This window comes from Bombina bombina, chromosome 10 (assembly GCF_027579735.1).
Source record: "Bombina bombina isolate aBomBom1 chromosome 10, aBomBom1.pri, whole genome shotgun sequence".
Classification (NCBI taxonomy): domain Eukaryota; kingdom Metazoa; phylum Chordata; class Amphibia; order Anura; family Bombinatoridae; genus Bombina; species Bombina bombina.
The window spans coordinates 12,386,292-12,403,413 of record NC_069508.1 but is presented as its reverse complement, the minus strand read 5'-3'; the positions used below and the strand labels follow the sequence as shown (position 1 = coordinate 12,403,413).

The window sequence follows — 17,122 nt, the reverse complement described above, 5'->3', positions numbered from 1 at the left end:
TGTTTGACTTTCATTAAAAGAGCTTTAATCCTCTCTTCCTTTTGTGCTAAAACCATGCTAGTCTCCCCAGAGAGGATGAAAAAGCACATTATGTAACACAGGTTTTGTTCAAAATGCTGCAAATCAGATAACTGGTTTAAAGGGACACTGAACCCAATTTTTTTCTTTCATTATTATTATTATCATTTATTTGTACAGCGCTGCCAAATTCTGTAGCTCTATCATGATTCAGATAGAGCATGAAATTTTAAGTAACTTTCTAATTTACTCCTATTATCAATTTTCTTTCTAATGACACGATGAGTCCACAGATCATCTAATTACTATTGGGAATATCACTCCTGCCCAGCAGGAGGCGGCAAAGAGCACCACAGCAAAGCTGTTAAATATCACCTCCCTTCCCTCCAACCCCAGTCATTCTCTTTGCCTACGTTAGAGCAAGGAAGTGGTAAAGTTTAGGTGTTAGGAAAAATTATTCAAGCAATATTTGCTTGCTTTGCTCTAGGGTGTAGCCGTAGTCCATATCAGTCTCTTCAGTAGAGCAGTGGTGGTTTTAAGCAATGGGAACTTGTGGGACATAATTCTCACTGCGCCTCCCATGTATTTATGCTGCCCTACCCACACAAGCCTGAGTAAGATTACTCCGTGTTTGTTTCTTCCCACAGGACCATGTGAGGGAACTGGCCTCCCAAACCTAGTGAGCTGCCGTGCTGCCTGGCAGAAATATTAAGGTAAGTGCTAACTTTATATTTTTCTGGGACATGCAGAGAAAAAGTGCCCTGCGCTTCCTCTATTACTCCACCTGGAGTTACCTTTCAAGACCTCGCTTCCCTAATGTCATCAGCAGTATCTGATGCGTTGTCTGCTTTTCCCATGCTGTAGGGAAAGCACAAGAGGAAATGTAATCAATCTATGAATAAGGTTGCTGACACAGTAGTGGCTATTCCAAATGTTTCTTCCCACAAACCTGAAGAGGAAGATACTTCAGTAGCATCTGAGGTTGAAATCTCAGACAGTGTTATAACTTTAACTGATACTGAAGTTGTTTCTTTCAGGTTCAAGCTTGATCACCTCAGTTTGTTACTTAAGGAGGTTTTAGCTACCCTGGACGACTCAGACACTGTCGTAGTCAATCCTAAGAAGTCTAGCAAACTAAACAAGTATTTTGACGTGCCCTCCATGGTGGAGGTATTTCCTGTACCAGATAGGGCAGAGATTATTGCTAAGGAATGGGAGAGAAAAGGTATCCCTTTTTCTTCACCCCCTATATTTAAAAAGATGTTTCCTATCACAGACTCTATCAAGGAGTCTTGGCAGACGGTATCCAAAGTGGAAGGAGCAATTTCAACGCTAGCCAAGAGAACAACTATTCCCATAGAGGATAGTTGTTCCTTTAAGAATCCTATGGATAAGAAAGAGGGGTTGCTCAAGAAGATGTACGTACACCAGGGTTTGCAATGTCAACCTGCGGTTTGTATTGCTACTGTCACTAGTGCGGCAGCATACTGGTTTGATGCGTTTTCTGATTCTATTCGGACAGACACTCCCCTCAAAGAAATCTAGGATAGGATAAAGGCCCTTAAATTGGCCAACTCCTTTATCACAAATGTTTCCCTTCAGGTTATTAAGCTGGGAGCTAAGATTTTTGGTTTTGCCGTCCTGGCCCACAGAGCCTTATGGTTAAAGTCTTGGTCTGTGGATGTGTCATCTAAGTCTAAACTTTTGGCGATTCCTTACAAGGGAAAGACCTTGTTTGGACCGGGTTTGACGGAAATAATTTCGGACATTACGGGAGGAAAGGGCCATTTCCTCCCTCAGGATAAGAGAAACAAACAAAAGGGACGTCAGAGTAATTTTCGTTCCTTTCGAAATTTCAAGGGAAATCCTTCCACTTCCTCTTCCAAGCAGGAGCAATCCAAGCCTTCCTTGAAGCCCAATCAGTCTTGGAACAAGGGAAAACAATCCAAGAAGCCTGCTATTGAATTAAAAGCAGCATGATGGGTCTGCCCCCGATCCGGGACCAGATCTTGTGGGGGGGCAGACTTTCCTTCTTCACTCAGGCTTGGGTTCGAGATGTTCAGGATCCCTGGGCGGTGGACATCGTGTCCCAGGGAAACAAACTAGAGTTCAAGACATTTCCTCCCAGGGGCAGGTTTCTGCTTTCAAGATTATCTGTAGACCAGACAAAAAGAGAGGCGTTCTTGCACTGTGTTCAGGACCTCTCCGACTTGGGAGTGATTGTTCCTGTTCCGATACAGGAACGGGGTCTGTTTTTTTTTTTTTCCAATCTGTTCGTGGTTCCCAAAAAGGAGGGAACCTTCAGACCAATTTTAGATTGCAAATTTCTAAACAAATTCCGTCCTTCAAGATGGAAACTATCCGTTCCATTCTTCCTTTGGTCCAAGAGGGTCAATTTATGACAACGGTGGATTTAAAGGACATGTACCTGCATGTCCCCATCCACAGGGACAATCACAAGTTTCTAAGGTTTGCATTTCTAGACAAATGCTTCCAGTTCGGGGCTCTTCCATTAGGCCTTGCACAGCTCCCAGAATTTTTTCAAAGGTTATGGGATCTCTGTTGGCAGTGCTCCGATTGCGTTGCATTGCAGTGGCACCTTATCTGGACGACATTCTGGTTCAGGCACCATCCTTTCAACAAGCAAGATCCCTCATGGAAATGTTATCTTTCCTGCGATCTCACGGATGGAAGGTAAATTTGTAGAAGAGTTCCTTAGTTCCAAATACAAGGGTAATTTTTTTGGGAACCATAACAGATTCCATATCGATGAAGATTTTTCTGACAGAAGTCAGGAAATCAAAGATTTTCTATTCTTTCCTATCGCTTCAGTCCTCTCCGCGACCTTCTTCTTCAAGGGCCCTTCCTTCATCCAGATCTAGTTTCTCTGAAGCTGACTGCTTGGAGATTGAACGCTTAATTTTATCCAAGCGTGGATTTTCGGAATCGGCCATTGAGACCATGATTCAGGCTCGTAAACCTGTGACTAGAAAGATTTACCACAAGATATGGCATAACTATCTATATTGGTGTGAATCCAAGAGCTACTCTTGGAGTAGAGTTAGGATTCCTAGAATTCTGTCCTTTCTCCAAGGTTTGGAGAAGGGTTTATCGGCAAGTTCCCTAAAGGGTCAAATATCTGCCTTGTCTATTTTGTTGCACGTCTGGTACGTCCGCCAGGCGTTTATGTAATTGTCAGGCCTTGGTCAGAATCAGGCCTGTGTTCAAGCCAGTTACTCCTCCCTGGAGTCTTAATTTAGTCCTTAAGGTTCTTCAAGGGGCTCCGTTTGAGCCTATGCATTCCTTACCTTATTTTTCATTCGGATAAGGTGGTTTTGTGTACTAAGTTAGGGTTCCTCCCTAAAGTAGTTTCAGACCGGAACATTAATCAGGAGATTGTTGTTCCTTCCTTGTGTCCTAATCCTTCTTCTCAAAAGGAACGGCTTTTGCACAACCTGGACGTGGTGCATGCATTAAAATTCTATTTACAGGCGACTAAGGATTTTTTGTCAGTCTTCTGTTCTGTTTGTGGTATTCTCTAGGAAACGTAAGGGTCAGAAAGCTACGGCTACTTCTCTTTCTTTGTGGCTGAAGAGTATAATTCGCTTTGCCTATGAAACTGCTGGACAGCAGCCTCCTGAGAGAGTTACGGCTCATTCTACGAGGGCTGTTTCCTCTTCCTGGGCATACAAAAATGAAGCTTCTGTGGAACAGATTTACAAGGCTGCAACTTGGTCCTCTCTTCACACTTTCTCAAAATTCTATCAATTTGACACTTTTGCCTCGGCTGAGGCCGCTTTTGGGAGAAAGGTTCTTCAAGCGGTGGTGCCTTCCGTTTAGGTTCCCTGTCTTGTCCCTCCTGTATCATCTGTGTACTCTAGCTTGGGTATTGATTCCGAATAGTAATTAGATGATCCGTGGACTCATCGTGTCATTAGAAAGTAAACTAAATTTATGCTTACCTGATACATTTATTTATTTCTTGACACAATGAGTCCACGGCCCGCCCTGTTCTTTAGACAGGTTGTTGGTATGTTATAAACTTCAGACACCTCAGCACCTTGTTGCTTCTTTTCTCTCCTTTGCTTTGGTCGAATGACTGGGGTTGGAGGGAAGGGAGGAGCTATTTAACAGCTTTGCTGTGGTGCTCTTTGCCACCTCCTGCTGGGCAGGAGTGATATTCCCAATAGTAATTAGATGATCCGTGGACTCATCGTGTCAAGAAATAAATACATTTATCAGGTAAGCATAATTTTGTTTTTCTTTGTTCTCTTGCTATCTTTATTTTAAAAGCAGGAATGTAAATCTTAGCAGCCAGCCCATTTTAGGTTTAGCACCATGGATAGCGCTTGCTTAGTGGAGGCTTACATTTACCCACCAATAAGCAAGCATAACCCAGGTTCTCAACCAAAAATGGGCCTGTTCATATGCATCACATTCCTGCTTTTTAAATAAAGATAGCAAGAGAAGGAAGAACAATTTATAATAGGAGTAAATTAGAAAGTTGCTTAAAATTGCATGCGCTATCTGAATCATGAAAGAAAAAAAATTGGGTTTAGTGTCCCTTTAAGTTGCTGCATTTGCAGGTTATAAATGTTGCTCTTCCTTGTATCAAGGATGTGTAATTAAAGGGACATTAAACCCAAACATTTTCTTTCATGATTCAGACAAAGAATACAATTTAAAACATTCCAATTTACTTCTATTATCTAATTTGCTTCATTCTTTAGATATCCTTTGTTAAAGAAATAGCAATGCACATGGGTGAGCCAATCACATGAGGAAAATATGTGCAGCCACCATTCAGAAGCTACTGAGCCTATCTAGATATGCTTTTCAGAACAGAATATCAAGAGAATGAAGCAAATTAGATAACAGAAGTGATTTAGAAAGTTGTTTAAAATGGTATTCTCTATCTGAATCATGAAAGAAAAAAATTGGGTTTAATGTCCCTTTAACAACTTGATTATGTGATTAACTCAGAAGCAGAGGTGACGGTATTTTTTTAAAAATGGGGAAACTTTATTACCTCATTTACCAGTTGGAGCTCAAAAACAAATGTATATGCCCTTTTATAATTCATTACTAGTCCTAAAGCCCGAGTACACGGGCCATTTTTTTGCAGTACAGCTGTCCCACCCCTTGCTCCCCCCCCCTCTCTCTCTTTTGTACTCTCTCCCCCCTCCTCTCTTTTGCACTCTCTCCCTCCTCCTCTCTTTTGCACTCTCTCCCCCCCCTCCTCTCTTTTGCACTCTCTCCCCCCTCCTCTCTTTTGCACTCTCTCTCCCCCCTCCTCTCTTTTGCACTCTCTCTCCCCCCCTCCTCTCTTTTGCACTCTCTCTCCCCCCCTCCTCTCTTTTGCACTCTCTCTCCCCCCCTCCTCTCTTTTGCACTCTCTCTCCCCCCCTCCTCTCTTTTGCACTCTCTCTCCCCCCCTCCTCTCTTTTGCACTCTCTCTCCCCCCCCTCCTCTCTTTTGCACTCTCTCTCCCCCCTCCTCTCTTTTGCACTCTCTCTCCCCCCCTCCTCTCTTTTGCACTCTCTCTCCCCCCCTCCTCTCTTTTGCACTCTCTCCCCCCCCCCCTCCTCTCTTTTGCACTCTCTCTCCCCCCTCCTCTCTTTTGCACTCTCTCTCCCCCTCCTCTCTTTTGCACTCTCTCTCCCCCCTCCTCTCTTTTGCACTCTCTCTCCCCCCTCCTCTCTTTTGCACTCTCTCTCCCCCCTCCTCTCTTTTGCACTCTCTCTCCCCCCTCCTCTCTTTTGCACTCTCTCTCCCCCCTCCTCTCTTTTGCACTCTCTCTCCCCCTTCTCTCTTTTGCACTCTCTCTCCCCCTTCTCTCTTTTGCACTCTCTCTCCCCCTTCTCTCTTTTGCACTCTCTCTCCCCCTTCTCTCTTTTGCACTCTCTCTCCCCCTTCTCTCTTTTGCACTCTCTCTCCCCCTTCTCTCTTTTGCACTCTCTCCCCCCTCCTCTTTTGCACTCTCTCCCCCCTCCTCTCTTTTGCTTGCACTCTCTCCCCCCCTCCTCTCTTTTGCTTGCACTCTCTCCCCCCTCCTCTCTTTTGCTTGCACTCTCTCCCCCCTCCTCTCTTTTGCTTGCACTCTCTCCCCCCTCCTCTCTTTTGCTTGCACTCTCTCCCCCCTCCTCTCTTTTGCTTGCACTCTCTCCCCCCTCCTCTCTTTTGCTTGCACTCTCTCCCCCCTCCTCTCTTTTGCTTGCACTCTCGCCCCCCTCCTCTCTTTTGCTTGCACTCTCTCCCCCCTCCTCTCTTTTGCTTGCACTCTCTCCCCCCTCCTCTCTTTTGCTTGCACTCTCTCCCCCCTCCTCTCTTTTGCTTGCACTCTCTCCCCCCTCCTCTCTCTTTTGCTTGCACTCTCTCCCCCCTCCTCTCTCTTTTGCTTGCACTCTCTCCCCCCTCCTCTCTCTTTTGCTTGCACTCTCTCCCCCCTCCTCTCTCTTTTGCTTGCTCTCTCTCCCCCGTCCTCTCTTTTGCTTGCTCTCTCCCCCCTCCTCTCTTTTGCTTGCGCTCTCGCTCTCTCTCTCTCTTTTAGTCTCTCTCACCCCTCTCTTTTGCTCTATATCTCCCCTATTGTGCTGCTCTCTCTCTCTCTCATGCAGACACTCAGACAGCCACAACAGCTCCCGCCCCTTCACGCATAGACTCCACCCATTCATGCCCAGTCCCACCCCTTCATGGACGGTCAGCTCTGCCCCCTTCACGGATTAGGTGCCAGCAGCCAGCCCAGGTCAGTTTGTTGAAGGTCTGGTGTGTTTGTCCAGCTTCGGACAAACACACTTGGCCTTTTATATTATAGGATATGTGCAGGGTGCCATCCTAAGAGGAGAGATTTGTTTGGCTAAATGATGTGTAGCTTGGTGGGGCTTCCCCTCTTTTCCTTTTTTTTTTTTTTTTTCCTTCCTAGCCGTTAAGCGAGAGAACGGAAGGGAGGACTTAAGGGGATATTTTCTGTTAGGGGAATAAGAGGGAAAATGGGTTACAAATATTTTGATTTTGTATTAATTTCTTGTTTAAATTAAGGTCTTGTTAAGACCTAAATATGTATATTAAAGTAATTTCTGTATTTGTGTTATGAGATTGACATTCCTTTTTTTTTTTTTTTTCTTTTCTCTAATGACACAGTGAGTCCACGGATCATCATCAATTACTCTTGGTAATATCATTCCTGGCCAGCAGGAGGAGACAAAGAGCACCACAGCAAAGCTGTTAAATAGCAGTCCCCTACCCACAATCCCCCAGTCATTCTCTTTGCCTGTAGTGCAAGGAGGAGGCAAAGTTTAGGTGTCTGATGAGAAGTTTTCTTAAAGATTTTTTTTTTTTTTAGCAGAGTAAGCTTACTCTGTTCCTTTCTGGGGTCTAGCCTAGTCCACATCAGTCTCTTCAGTAGGGCAGTGGTGGCTTTTGAGAACTTGTGAGGTACAATCCTCACTGCGGTTTCTCAAGAATCTGCTGCCCTAACTAGAAAACCTTAGTAGGTTTATTCAGTTTTTCTCTCTTCACAGGTCCATGTGAGGTGCTGCACCCTCTCAAACCAGGTGAGCTGTCCTGCTGCTGGGCAGCACTTTCAGGTAAGTGCTATTTTAATTTTCTTTCTTTTACAAGATACGATGAGTCCACAGATTTCATCTTTACTTGTGGCATATTGCCTCCTGGTCAGCAGGAGGAGGCAAAGAGCTCCACAGCAGAGCTGCATAAATAGTTCCTTCTTATTCTGACGTTTTTCCGGTTCCTAAGAGAATTTCGGAAATTATTGCTAGGGAAGGGGAAAGACCGGGTATCCCGTTCTCCCCTTCCCCTATTTTTAAGAAAATGTACCCTATAGCTGACATCGTTCGGGATTCTTGGCAGACGATCCCTAAGGTGGAGGCAGCTATCTCTACCCTGGCTAAGCGTACTACTATCCCTATCGAGGACGGTTGTGCTTTCAAAGACCCCATAGACAAGAAATTGGAGGGTCTTCTGAAAAAGCTTTATGTTCATAAAGGGTTTCTATTGCAACCGACGGCCTGCATTGTAACAGTCACGACTGCGGCTGCTTTTTGGTTTGACGCCCTAGAAGAGTCTCTTAGGACTGAGACTTCTTTGGAAGAAATACAGGATAGAATTAAGGCCCTTAATCTGGCTAATTTTATTACGGATGCCTCCCTTTCAGATCACCAAATTGGCGGCTAAGAGTTCAGGATTCTCCATCTTAGCACGAAGAGTCTTATGGTTAAAATCTTGGTCTGCGGATGTGTCCTCTAAATCCAAGCTCTTGGCTATTCCTTTCAAGGGAAAGACCCTGTTCGGGCCTGACTTGAAAGAGATCATTTCCTCCCTCAAGATAAAACATCTAAGCAAAGGGGACGACAGAGTAATTTTCGTTCCTTTCGAAATTTCAAGGGAGTCCCCTCTTCCTCTTCCACTAAACAGGAAGGGAATTATTCACAAGCCAAGTCCACCTGGAGACCCAACCAGGCTTGGAACAAGGGTAAACAACCCAAGAAGCCTGCTGCTGCTACCAAGACAGCATGAAGGGGCGGCCCCGATCCGGGACTGGATCTAGTAGGGGGCAGACTTTCTCTCTTTGTCCAGGCTTGGATAAGAGACGTTCAGGATCCCTGGACACTAGAAATTGTGTCTCAAGGGTATCATTTGGAGTTCAAAAATTCCTTCCCCAGAGGAAGGTTTCTTTCATGATTATCTGTTGACCAGATAAAAAGAGAGGCGTTCTAACGATGTGTAAGAGATCTCTCCTCCATGGGAGTAATATGCCCCGTTCCAATTCAGGGGCAGGGGTTTTACTCAAATCTCTTTGTAGTTCCAAAAAACGAGGGAAGGTTCCGACCCATTTTAGATCTCAAAAGTCTAAACAAGTTTCTCAGAGTTCCATCCTTCAAGATGGAAACTATTCGGACCATTCTTCCATTGATCCAGGAGGGTCAATATATGACTACCGTGGATCTAAAGGATGCATATCTTCATGTTCCTATCCACAGAGATCATCCTGAGGTTTGCCTTTCTGGACAAACATTTTCAGTTTGTGGCCCTTCCTTTCGGTCTGGTCACGGCACCCAGAATTTTCAGAAAGGTTCTGGGGTCTCAGGCAGCGGGGCATTGCAGTGGCGCCTTATCTGGACGATATTCTGATCCAGGCGTCTTATCAGCTAGCAAAGTCCCATACCGACATTGTTCTGTCTTTCTATGGACTCACGGGTGGAAGGTGAATCTAGAAAAGAGTTCACTAATTCCACAGACAAGGGTTCCTTTACTGGGAACTCTAATTGACTCTCTATCCATGGAGATCTTTTTGACGGAAGTCAGAAAGTTAAAGATTCTGAATACATGCTGATCCCTTCAGTCCAATCCTCGGCCGTCAGTGGCTCAGTGCATGGAGGCAATTGGATTGATGGTGGCAGCAATGGACATCATTCCGTTTGCTCCTTTTCATCTCAGTCCTCTACAACTGAGCATGCTCAGACCGTGGAATGGAGATTATGCAAATTTGTCTCCTCAAATAGATCTAGATCAGGAGACAAGGGACTCTCTTCTGTGGTGGTTGTCACTGGATCATCTGTCCCAGGGGACATGCTTCCGCAGACCCTCATGGGAGATAGTGACAACGGACGCCAGTCTGATAGGATGGGAAGCAGTCTGGAATTTCTTAAAGGCTCAAGGTGTATGGAGTCGATCGGAGTCTCTACTTTCCATCAACATTCTGGAGTTGAGAGCAATATTCAATGTGCTTCAGGCTTGGCCTCAGTTGGCTTCGACCAAATTCATCAAATTCCAGTCAGACAACATCACGACTGTAGCTTACATCAATCATCAGGGAGGAACATGGAGTTCCTTAGCGATGACAGAAGTAGCCAGGATAATTCAGTGGGCGGAGATTCACTCTTGTTATCTGTTGGCAATCAACATCCCAGGAGTGGACAATTGGGAGGCAGATTTTTTTGAGCAGACAGACGTTTCATCCGGGGGAATGGGAACTCCATCCGGAGGTATTTGCCAACCTGATTCTCAGATGGGGCAGGCCGGAGCTGGATCTTAGAGTCTCGTCAGAATGCCAAGCTCCCAAGATACGGATCCAGGTCCAGGGATCCTCAGGCCCAACTGATAGATGCCTTGGCAGTGCCTTGGTTGTTCAACCTAGCTTGTGTTCCCTCCATTTGCTCTCCTTCCCCGGGTGATTGCTCGAGTCAAACAGGAGAGGGCTTCAGTGATTTTCATCGCTCCTGCGTGGCCTTGCAGGACTTGGTATGCCGATCTGGTGGACATGTCATCTCTGCCACTGTGGAAGCTTCCATTGAGGCAGGACCTTCTCATTCAGGGACCCTTCCATCATCCGAATCTAATTTCTCTACAGCTGACTGCTTGGAGATTGAACGCTTGATTTTATCTAAGCGAGGGTGCTCTGATTCGGTCATTGATACCTTGATTCAGGCACGTAAGCCAGTTACTAGAAAAATGTACCATAAGATATGGCGTGAATCTCTTTATTGGTGCGAATCCAAAGGCTACTCATGGAGTAGGGTTAGGATTCCCAGGATTTTATCTTTTCTCCAAGAAGGATTGGCGAAAGGGTTATCAGCAAGTTCCTTAAAGGGACAGATTTCTGCTTTGTCTATTTTGCTACACAAGCGTCTGGCGGATGTTCCAGATGTTCAATCTTTTTGTAAGGCTCTGACTAGAATCAGGCCTGTGTTTAGACCAATTGCTCCTCCTTGGAGTTTGAATTTAGTTCTTAATGTTCTTCAAGGGGTTCTGTTTGAACCTATGCAATTCCATAGATATTAAGTTATTATCTTGGAAAGTTTTATTTTTGGTTGCTATTTCTTCTGCTCGCAGAGTTTCTGAGCTTTCGGCATTACAATGTGATTCTCCTTATCTTATTTTCCATGCATATAAGGTAGTATTGCGTACCAAAACTGGTTTTCTTCCTAAGGTTGTTTCAAATAAAAATATTAATCAGGAAATTCTTGTTTCTTCCTTGTGTCCTAATCCTTCTAAGAAGGAGTGACATAATTTGGACGTGGTCTGTGCCTTGAAGTTTTACTGACAGGCAACTAAGGAGGTATTGGTTCCGAACAGTAATTGATGATGATCCGTAGACTCACCGTGTCATTAGAAAGAAAATGAAATTTATGCTTACCTGATAAATTTCTTTCTTTCTTGACACAGTGAGTCCACAGCTCGCCCTGTATTCAGACAGTTTCTTTTTATATAAACCTCACACCGCTGCACCTTGTGTTACTTCCTTTCTCTCCTTTCCCTTTGGTCGAATGACTGGGGGATTGTGGGTAGGGGAGTGATATTTTAAAAGCTTTGGTGCTCTTTGCCTCCTCCTGCTGGCCAGGAGTGATATTCCCAACAGTAATTGATGATGATTCGTGGACTCACCATGTCAAGGAAGAAATACATTTATCAGGTAAGAATAAAAAAAATTCTTTTTTTTTCTTGTTGTTCATGTTATCTTATATGTAACCCAGATAATAAAAATATTAAAAAACAATTCGATAAAAAGTGTAACAAGTTTATAACAGCCCCCGTCCCTGGTGATATTTAGATGCACAGAGCAGCAACTGTCATACAGGCCACGTACAGACGTTTCTGGTACCGGCGCCACTTCCTCAGATTGAAAGGCGCCACTGTGGTGTTGCAGAAGCGCTTCCGAGGGATACTGGAGGGAAGGCGCCAGCGATTCCATTTTTTGCACAAGAGGAGCGCAGTAATTTGGCTTCAGGCATGTGCACGAGGCTGGCTGGTGAGGAACAAGGTAACTGTTATGTTTTATAGGCTCCTCCTATAGTGTGCATGATACCGGGGGGCTGAGTCATGACCAGGACAGGCCGTAATATCCCAGGTGAGGGGGCATCACCCTCTAACCTTATTCTGCAGTACTGTCCTTTGTGACCATTTAGTCCATAATTTAATTTCAGTTTCTCTCCCCACCACTCCTGGGTTAAACCTTCGGCTCAGCTGTGATTATTTGGCTTTTGTGGGAAGTTGCAAGACTATAGTGTGTGTGCTTCTGTTTGGGTTCCAGGACATCTGGGCCTCGCTTGTATACAGCATGTGTCTGTAATGAGCCGTATTCTCGAGCATCCTCTGACACGCACTGAACTATGACTGTAACACTGCACCTCCATGAGAACATCTGCTTTTAAGGAAGAGCCTTAAGACCATGTAAACTAATCCAGGGAGATGTCTGTGGAACATAAGCGACATCTATTCTGTGTTGTATGACGTTTTACTTAGTGAGCTGCTGGTGTTCCTGAGTGATGGGATATTAAGTACAAGGCGCCATACTATGTGTATAAATAATACCGGGTCAGCTAATTGGAGAAAGTGCTAAATGTTCATATAACTCTGATAGTGACAGATGCTGTCAGTGTTGCAGTTGTCTACAGTTACTGCCCCAGATGTGTAATCACCACATAATACAGAGCTCAGTATGTTTAGATTTATTACAGACCGTACTAGATGGTTGTAGAAAACTACTCTGTAGTGGCCATTTAACTCTAGAAATGACGTTTCTGTATCGGCAAAGAAAAGCGTGAGGGGTATTTACCTCTTGGATACCAGAAAGCATTAGGGTTTTTTGGTAACCATTGCATAACGGAAGCCATTTTAGGGAAGTCAAATTTGTGACTGTGTTTTTTTTTTATTTTCTTGTCACATAAGTCTTGGTCACCTCCCCATGTAAATTTTCATATGTTTAGCTGTTGCACTGAAACTCCCTCTGGAACGTCTCCTTCACTAGTAACATCAACTAGCCCTCCAGCTTTTGTGTAATTTACTGCATAAATATAATTGTTAGCGTCTCCTTCACTAGTAACATCAACTAGCCCTTTCATGTGCAGAACCCTCCAGCTTTTGTGTAATTTACTGCATAAATATAATTGTTAGCGTCTCCTTCACTAGTAACATCAACTAGCCCTTTCATGTGCAGAACCCTCCAGCTTTTGTGTAATTTACTGCATAAATATAATTGTTAGCCAGATGAGTGTTCTTATGATGTGTCATAAAACTTTCAGATTGTGCGGCTGAAACGTGAGCAATTCCTCCTGAGGTTTGTTACTGTTCTGCGTTATCACCTCAGCGCGATTATCATTCAGAGAAGATTCCGGATTCATCTGACTCTGAGACGAGCACAACAGCAAATACACAATGTGATCTGCATTCAGGTAAATCTACTGCTCTTTACGCTTGTGCTCATGTCAACTTGGTCATTTGAGAATTAGATTAGATCTTTATAACCATTTTATGCTTATACAGAGGTGGATACGCACCAAACTGCAACGCAGAAAGTTCCTTGCTGATCGTCAGCGGATAGTCGGACTTCAGCGCACAGTTCGGCTTCGGTTACATCACAGGAATGACGCAGCCCGTAAAATCCAGAGATTTATGCGAGACTTATTTCTCCGCAGACGACAAGCCAGAGTGATGCAAGGAATTGTAAAAATCCAGGTGATAACACCATTGCCGTCTGTGCGCCATTGTGAAACTGGTAATAATGTTTTGTATGAGCATTAGGCATATTTATACTTTACCCTTGCAGGCTCTGTGGCGCGGCTACACCTGGAGAAAGACTCATGATACAAAGGTATTACAAGGTTTAAGACTTCGTCTCCATAAAGCAAACAGAGAAGCAAAAGAGCAAGATAAACTTTACTACCGCATGTCGCTGGCCCTCGAATATCTTCTATCTTTTAAAGATTTATCCTATATACTGGAAGCTTTGCGACATCTCGGTAAGTGGTTATCTGAAATAAATGTTGAGCCCATTAACCCCTTGGCTGCTAAATGCATTGCAGACTGCTGAGTATGTGTGATTACTCTCCTCCTATTGCAGAAGTTGCCACCAGATTGTCCTCTGTGTGCTGTGAGAACATGGCGCAGAGCCGGGCGGTGAAAGTCATATTCACCCTGATCCGCAGCTGTAACCGTAGCATTCCATGCATGGAAGTCATCAAACTGTCTGTACAGGTTCTGCTAAACCTCTCAAAGGTAACCATCTGCTGTATATGGGCTCAGCTTGCTGGGCTGTCCTGTGTCACAAAGGGTACTGATCATACAGATACAGCTGTATTCAGACATCTGTGCCTGTTTAGTGCAGTGATAAGAGCTTCTCCTGTGGGGCGCTTTGTGCTGCGTCTACAGATCGCAAATCTATTCAGCAACTGAAATCCGACTGCACTAAATGTATTTACTAAGTGCTATAATAACAGGCTGCACAGACCATGAGAATATATACTGATGTGATCATGCTTGTGTGCATCTCGCTGTCAGCGATGAGCAGAGGGAGAACTTGGCAACAATGATATCATATATTTGTATTATTTACAGTGCTCTTCTGGGCACCCTATTCATCACAAAGCTTGTCGTTTTACAATATTAATGTTGTACGGGTGGGTGCTCTTCAATTTGATATGGAAACCTTTCTGATAGTTCATTAGTAAAAATGCTTCTAGTAAGTTATTATCATTTATTTGTATAGCGCCGCCAAATTCCGTAGCGCTGGAAGTTATTAGTTTTATGGGGGGGTTCTGCAGCATATGCACATATGCTGTTGAGGGCCTGTGCACCAGTATTCAAGCAGCAAACCTTCTCAGTCAGCAATGACTTGTATGGCACAAAGGAAGTCTTCAGACACACTATACACCCTCACAGGATATGTGCGTATGCTGCAGAAAAACAGAAATAACTTTTAACTAGAAGCACTTCTATCTTTTTTAAGACTGAAATACTCCCGAGTACTGTACATTTCAGGTCAGACTTTTTTTTTTTTAATCCCTTTTAATAGTGCAAGTAATGTTGGCGTGACTTGCCCAAACTTTGGGGACAGTCCTCCCCAGCAGTTATAAATGGTTAAGAGTTGTAAGATGTAACTGCCACTTAGTTTGAGGAGCCATGACTAGGTCGTCCTATTGCTAAGTTACGCATTAGTGCAGTAGGACAACCTGTTATAATTATAAGATACAGATGGTCCGTGTCCGGATTTGTAGTTTACATTATATCCCACCGCCCCCTGTGTATTGTCTGCACTGCAACGCCCCCCCCCCCATGTATTGTCTGCACCAGTGTATTGTCTGCACCGGCCCCCATGTATTGTCTGCACAGCTCACTGTATTGTCTGCACCAGTGTATTGCCTGAACCCCCCCTCTATGTATTGCATGCACCAGTGTATTGCCTGCACCGCCCCCCGTGTATTGTCTGCACCGCCCCCTGTATTGTCTGCACCAGTGTATTGTCTGCACCGGCCCCCATGTATTGTCTGCACAGCCCACTGTATTGTCTGCACCAGTGTATTGCCTGAACCCCCCCTCTATGTATTGCATGCACCAGTGTATTGTCTGCACCGCCCCCTGTATTGTCTGCACCAGTGTATTGTCTGCACCGCCCCCCCGCGTATTGTCTGCACCGCCCCCTGTATTGTCTGCATCAGTGTATTGTCTGCACCAGTGTATTGTCTGCACCGGCCCCCATGTATTGTCTGCACCAGTGTATTGCCTGCACCACCCCCTGTGTATTGTCTGCACCACCCCCTGTGTATTGTCTGCACCAGTGTATTGCCTGCACCAGTGTATTGCCTGCATTGCCCCCTGTATTGTCTGCACCAGTGTATTGCCTGCACCGCCCCCTGTGTATTGTCTGCACCTGTGTATTGTCTGCACTGCCCCCTGTATTATCTGCACCCGTGTATTGTCTGCACCGACCCCTGTATTGTCTGCATCCCCCGTGTATTGTTTGCACCAGTGTATTGCCTGCACCGCCCACCGTGTAATTACCAGTGTATTGTCTGCACCGCCCCCGTGTAATTACCAGTGTATTGCCTGCACCGCCTCCCGTGTATTGCCTGCACCAGTGTATTGCCTGCACCGCCCCTGTGTATTGTTTGCACCAGTGTATTGTCTGCACCGCCCCCCCTGTATTGTCTGCACCAGTGTATTGTCTGCACCGCCCCCCCCCCCGTGTATTTCCTGCACCAGTGTATTGCCTGCACCGCCCCGTATATTGTTTGCACCAGTGTATTGTCTGCACCGCGCCCCCCTGTGTATTGTCTGCACCAGTGGATTGCCTGAACCCCCCCTATGTATTGCATGCACCTGTGTATTGTTTGCACCAGTGTATTGCCTGCACTGCCCCGTGTATTGTTTGCACCAGTGTATTGCCTGCACCGCCCCCGTGTAATTACCAGTGTATTGCCTGCACCCCCCGTGTATTGTTTGCATCAGTGTATTGTCTGCACCACCCCCGTGTATTGTTTGCACCAGTATATTGTCTGCACCGCCCCCCGTGTATTGCCTGCACCGCACCCTGTGTATAGTCTGCACCACCCCCCCGTATTGTCTGCACCAGTGTATTGCCTGCACCGTCCCCGTTTATTGCCTGCACCGCCCCTGTATAATTACCAGTGTATTGTCTGCACCGCCCTGTGTAATTACCAGTGTATTGCCTGCACCGCCCCCGTGTAATTACCAGTGTATTGCCTGCACCGCCCCCGTGTAATTACCAGTGTATTGCCTGCACCGCCCCCGTGTAATTACCAGTGTATTGCCTGCACCGCCCCCGTGTAATTACCAGTGTATTGCCTGCACCGCCCCCCCCGCGTATTGCCTGCACCGCCCCCCCCCCGCGTATTGCCTGCACCATTGTATTGTCTGCACCGCCCACTGTATTGCCTGCACCACCCCCTGTGTATTGTCTGCACCAGTGTATTGCCTGCACCGCCCCCTGTGTGTTGTCTGCATTGCCCCCTGTATTGCCTGCACCACCCCCTGTGTATTGTCTGCACCTGTGTATTGTCTGCACTGCCCCCTGTATTGTCTGCACCCCCCCGTGTATTGTTTGCACCAGTGTATTGTCTGCACCGCCCCCGTGTAATTACCAGTGTATTGCCTGCACCGCCTCCCGTGTATTGCCTGCACCAGTGTATTGCCTGCACCGCCCCCCCTTTATTGTCTGCACCAGTGTATTGTCTGCACGCCCCCCCTGTGTATTGCCTGCACCAGTGTATTGCCTGCACCGCCCCGTATATTGTTTGCACCGCGCCCCCCTGTGTATTGTCTGCACCAGTGTATTGCCTGAACCCCCCTCTAT

At 45.7% G+C, this 17,122-nt stretch overlaps 1 protein-coding gene across 1 annotated transcript in view; it reads left to right on the top strand.

Moving 5' to 3' along the window:
- Positions 1-17,122, top strand: part of ASPM (assembly factor for spindle microtubules) — a 65,796-nt gene that overhangs the window by 38,052 nt on the left and 10,622 nt on the right. The window contains 5 exon segments of the mRNA XM_053693788.1: positions 11,585-11,794; positions 13,056-13,205; positions 13,297-13,488; positions 13,580-13,772; positions 13,874-14,028. Of these exon segments, the coding sequence (XP_053549763.1) occupies positions 11,585-11,794; positions 13,056-13,205; positions 13,297-13,488; positions 13,580-13,772; positions 13,874-14,028 (900 nt within the window).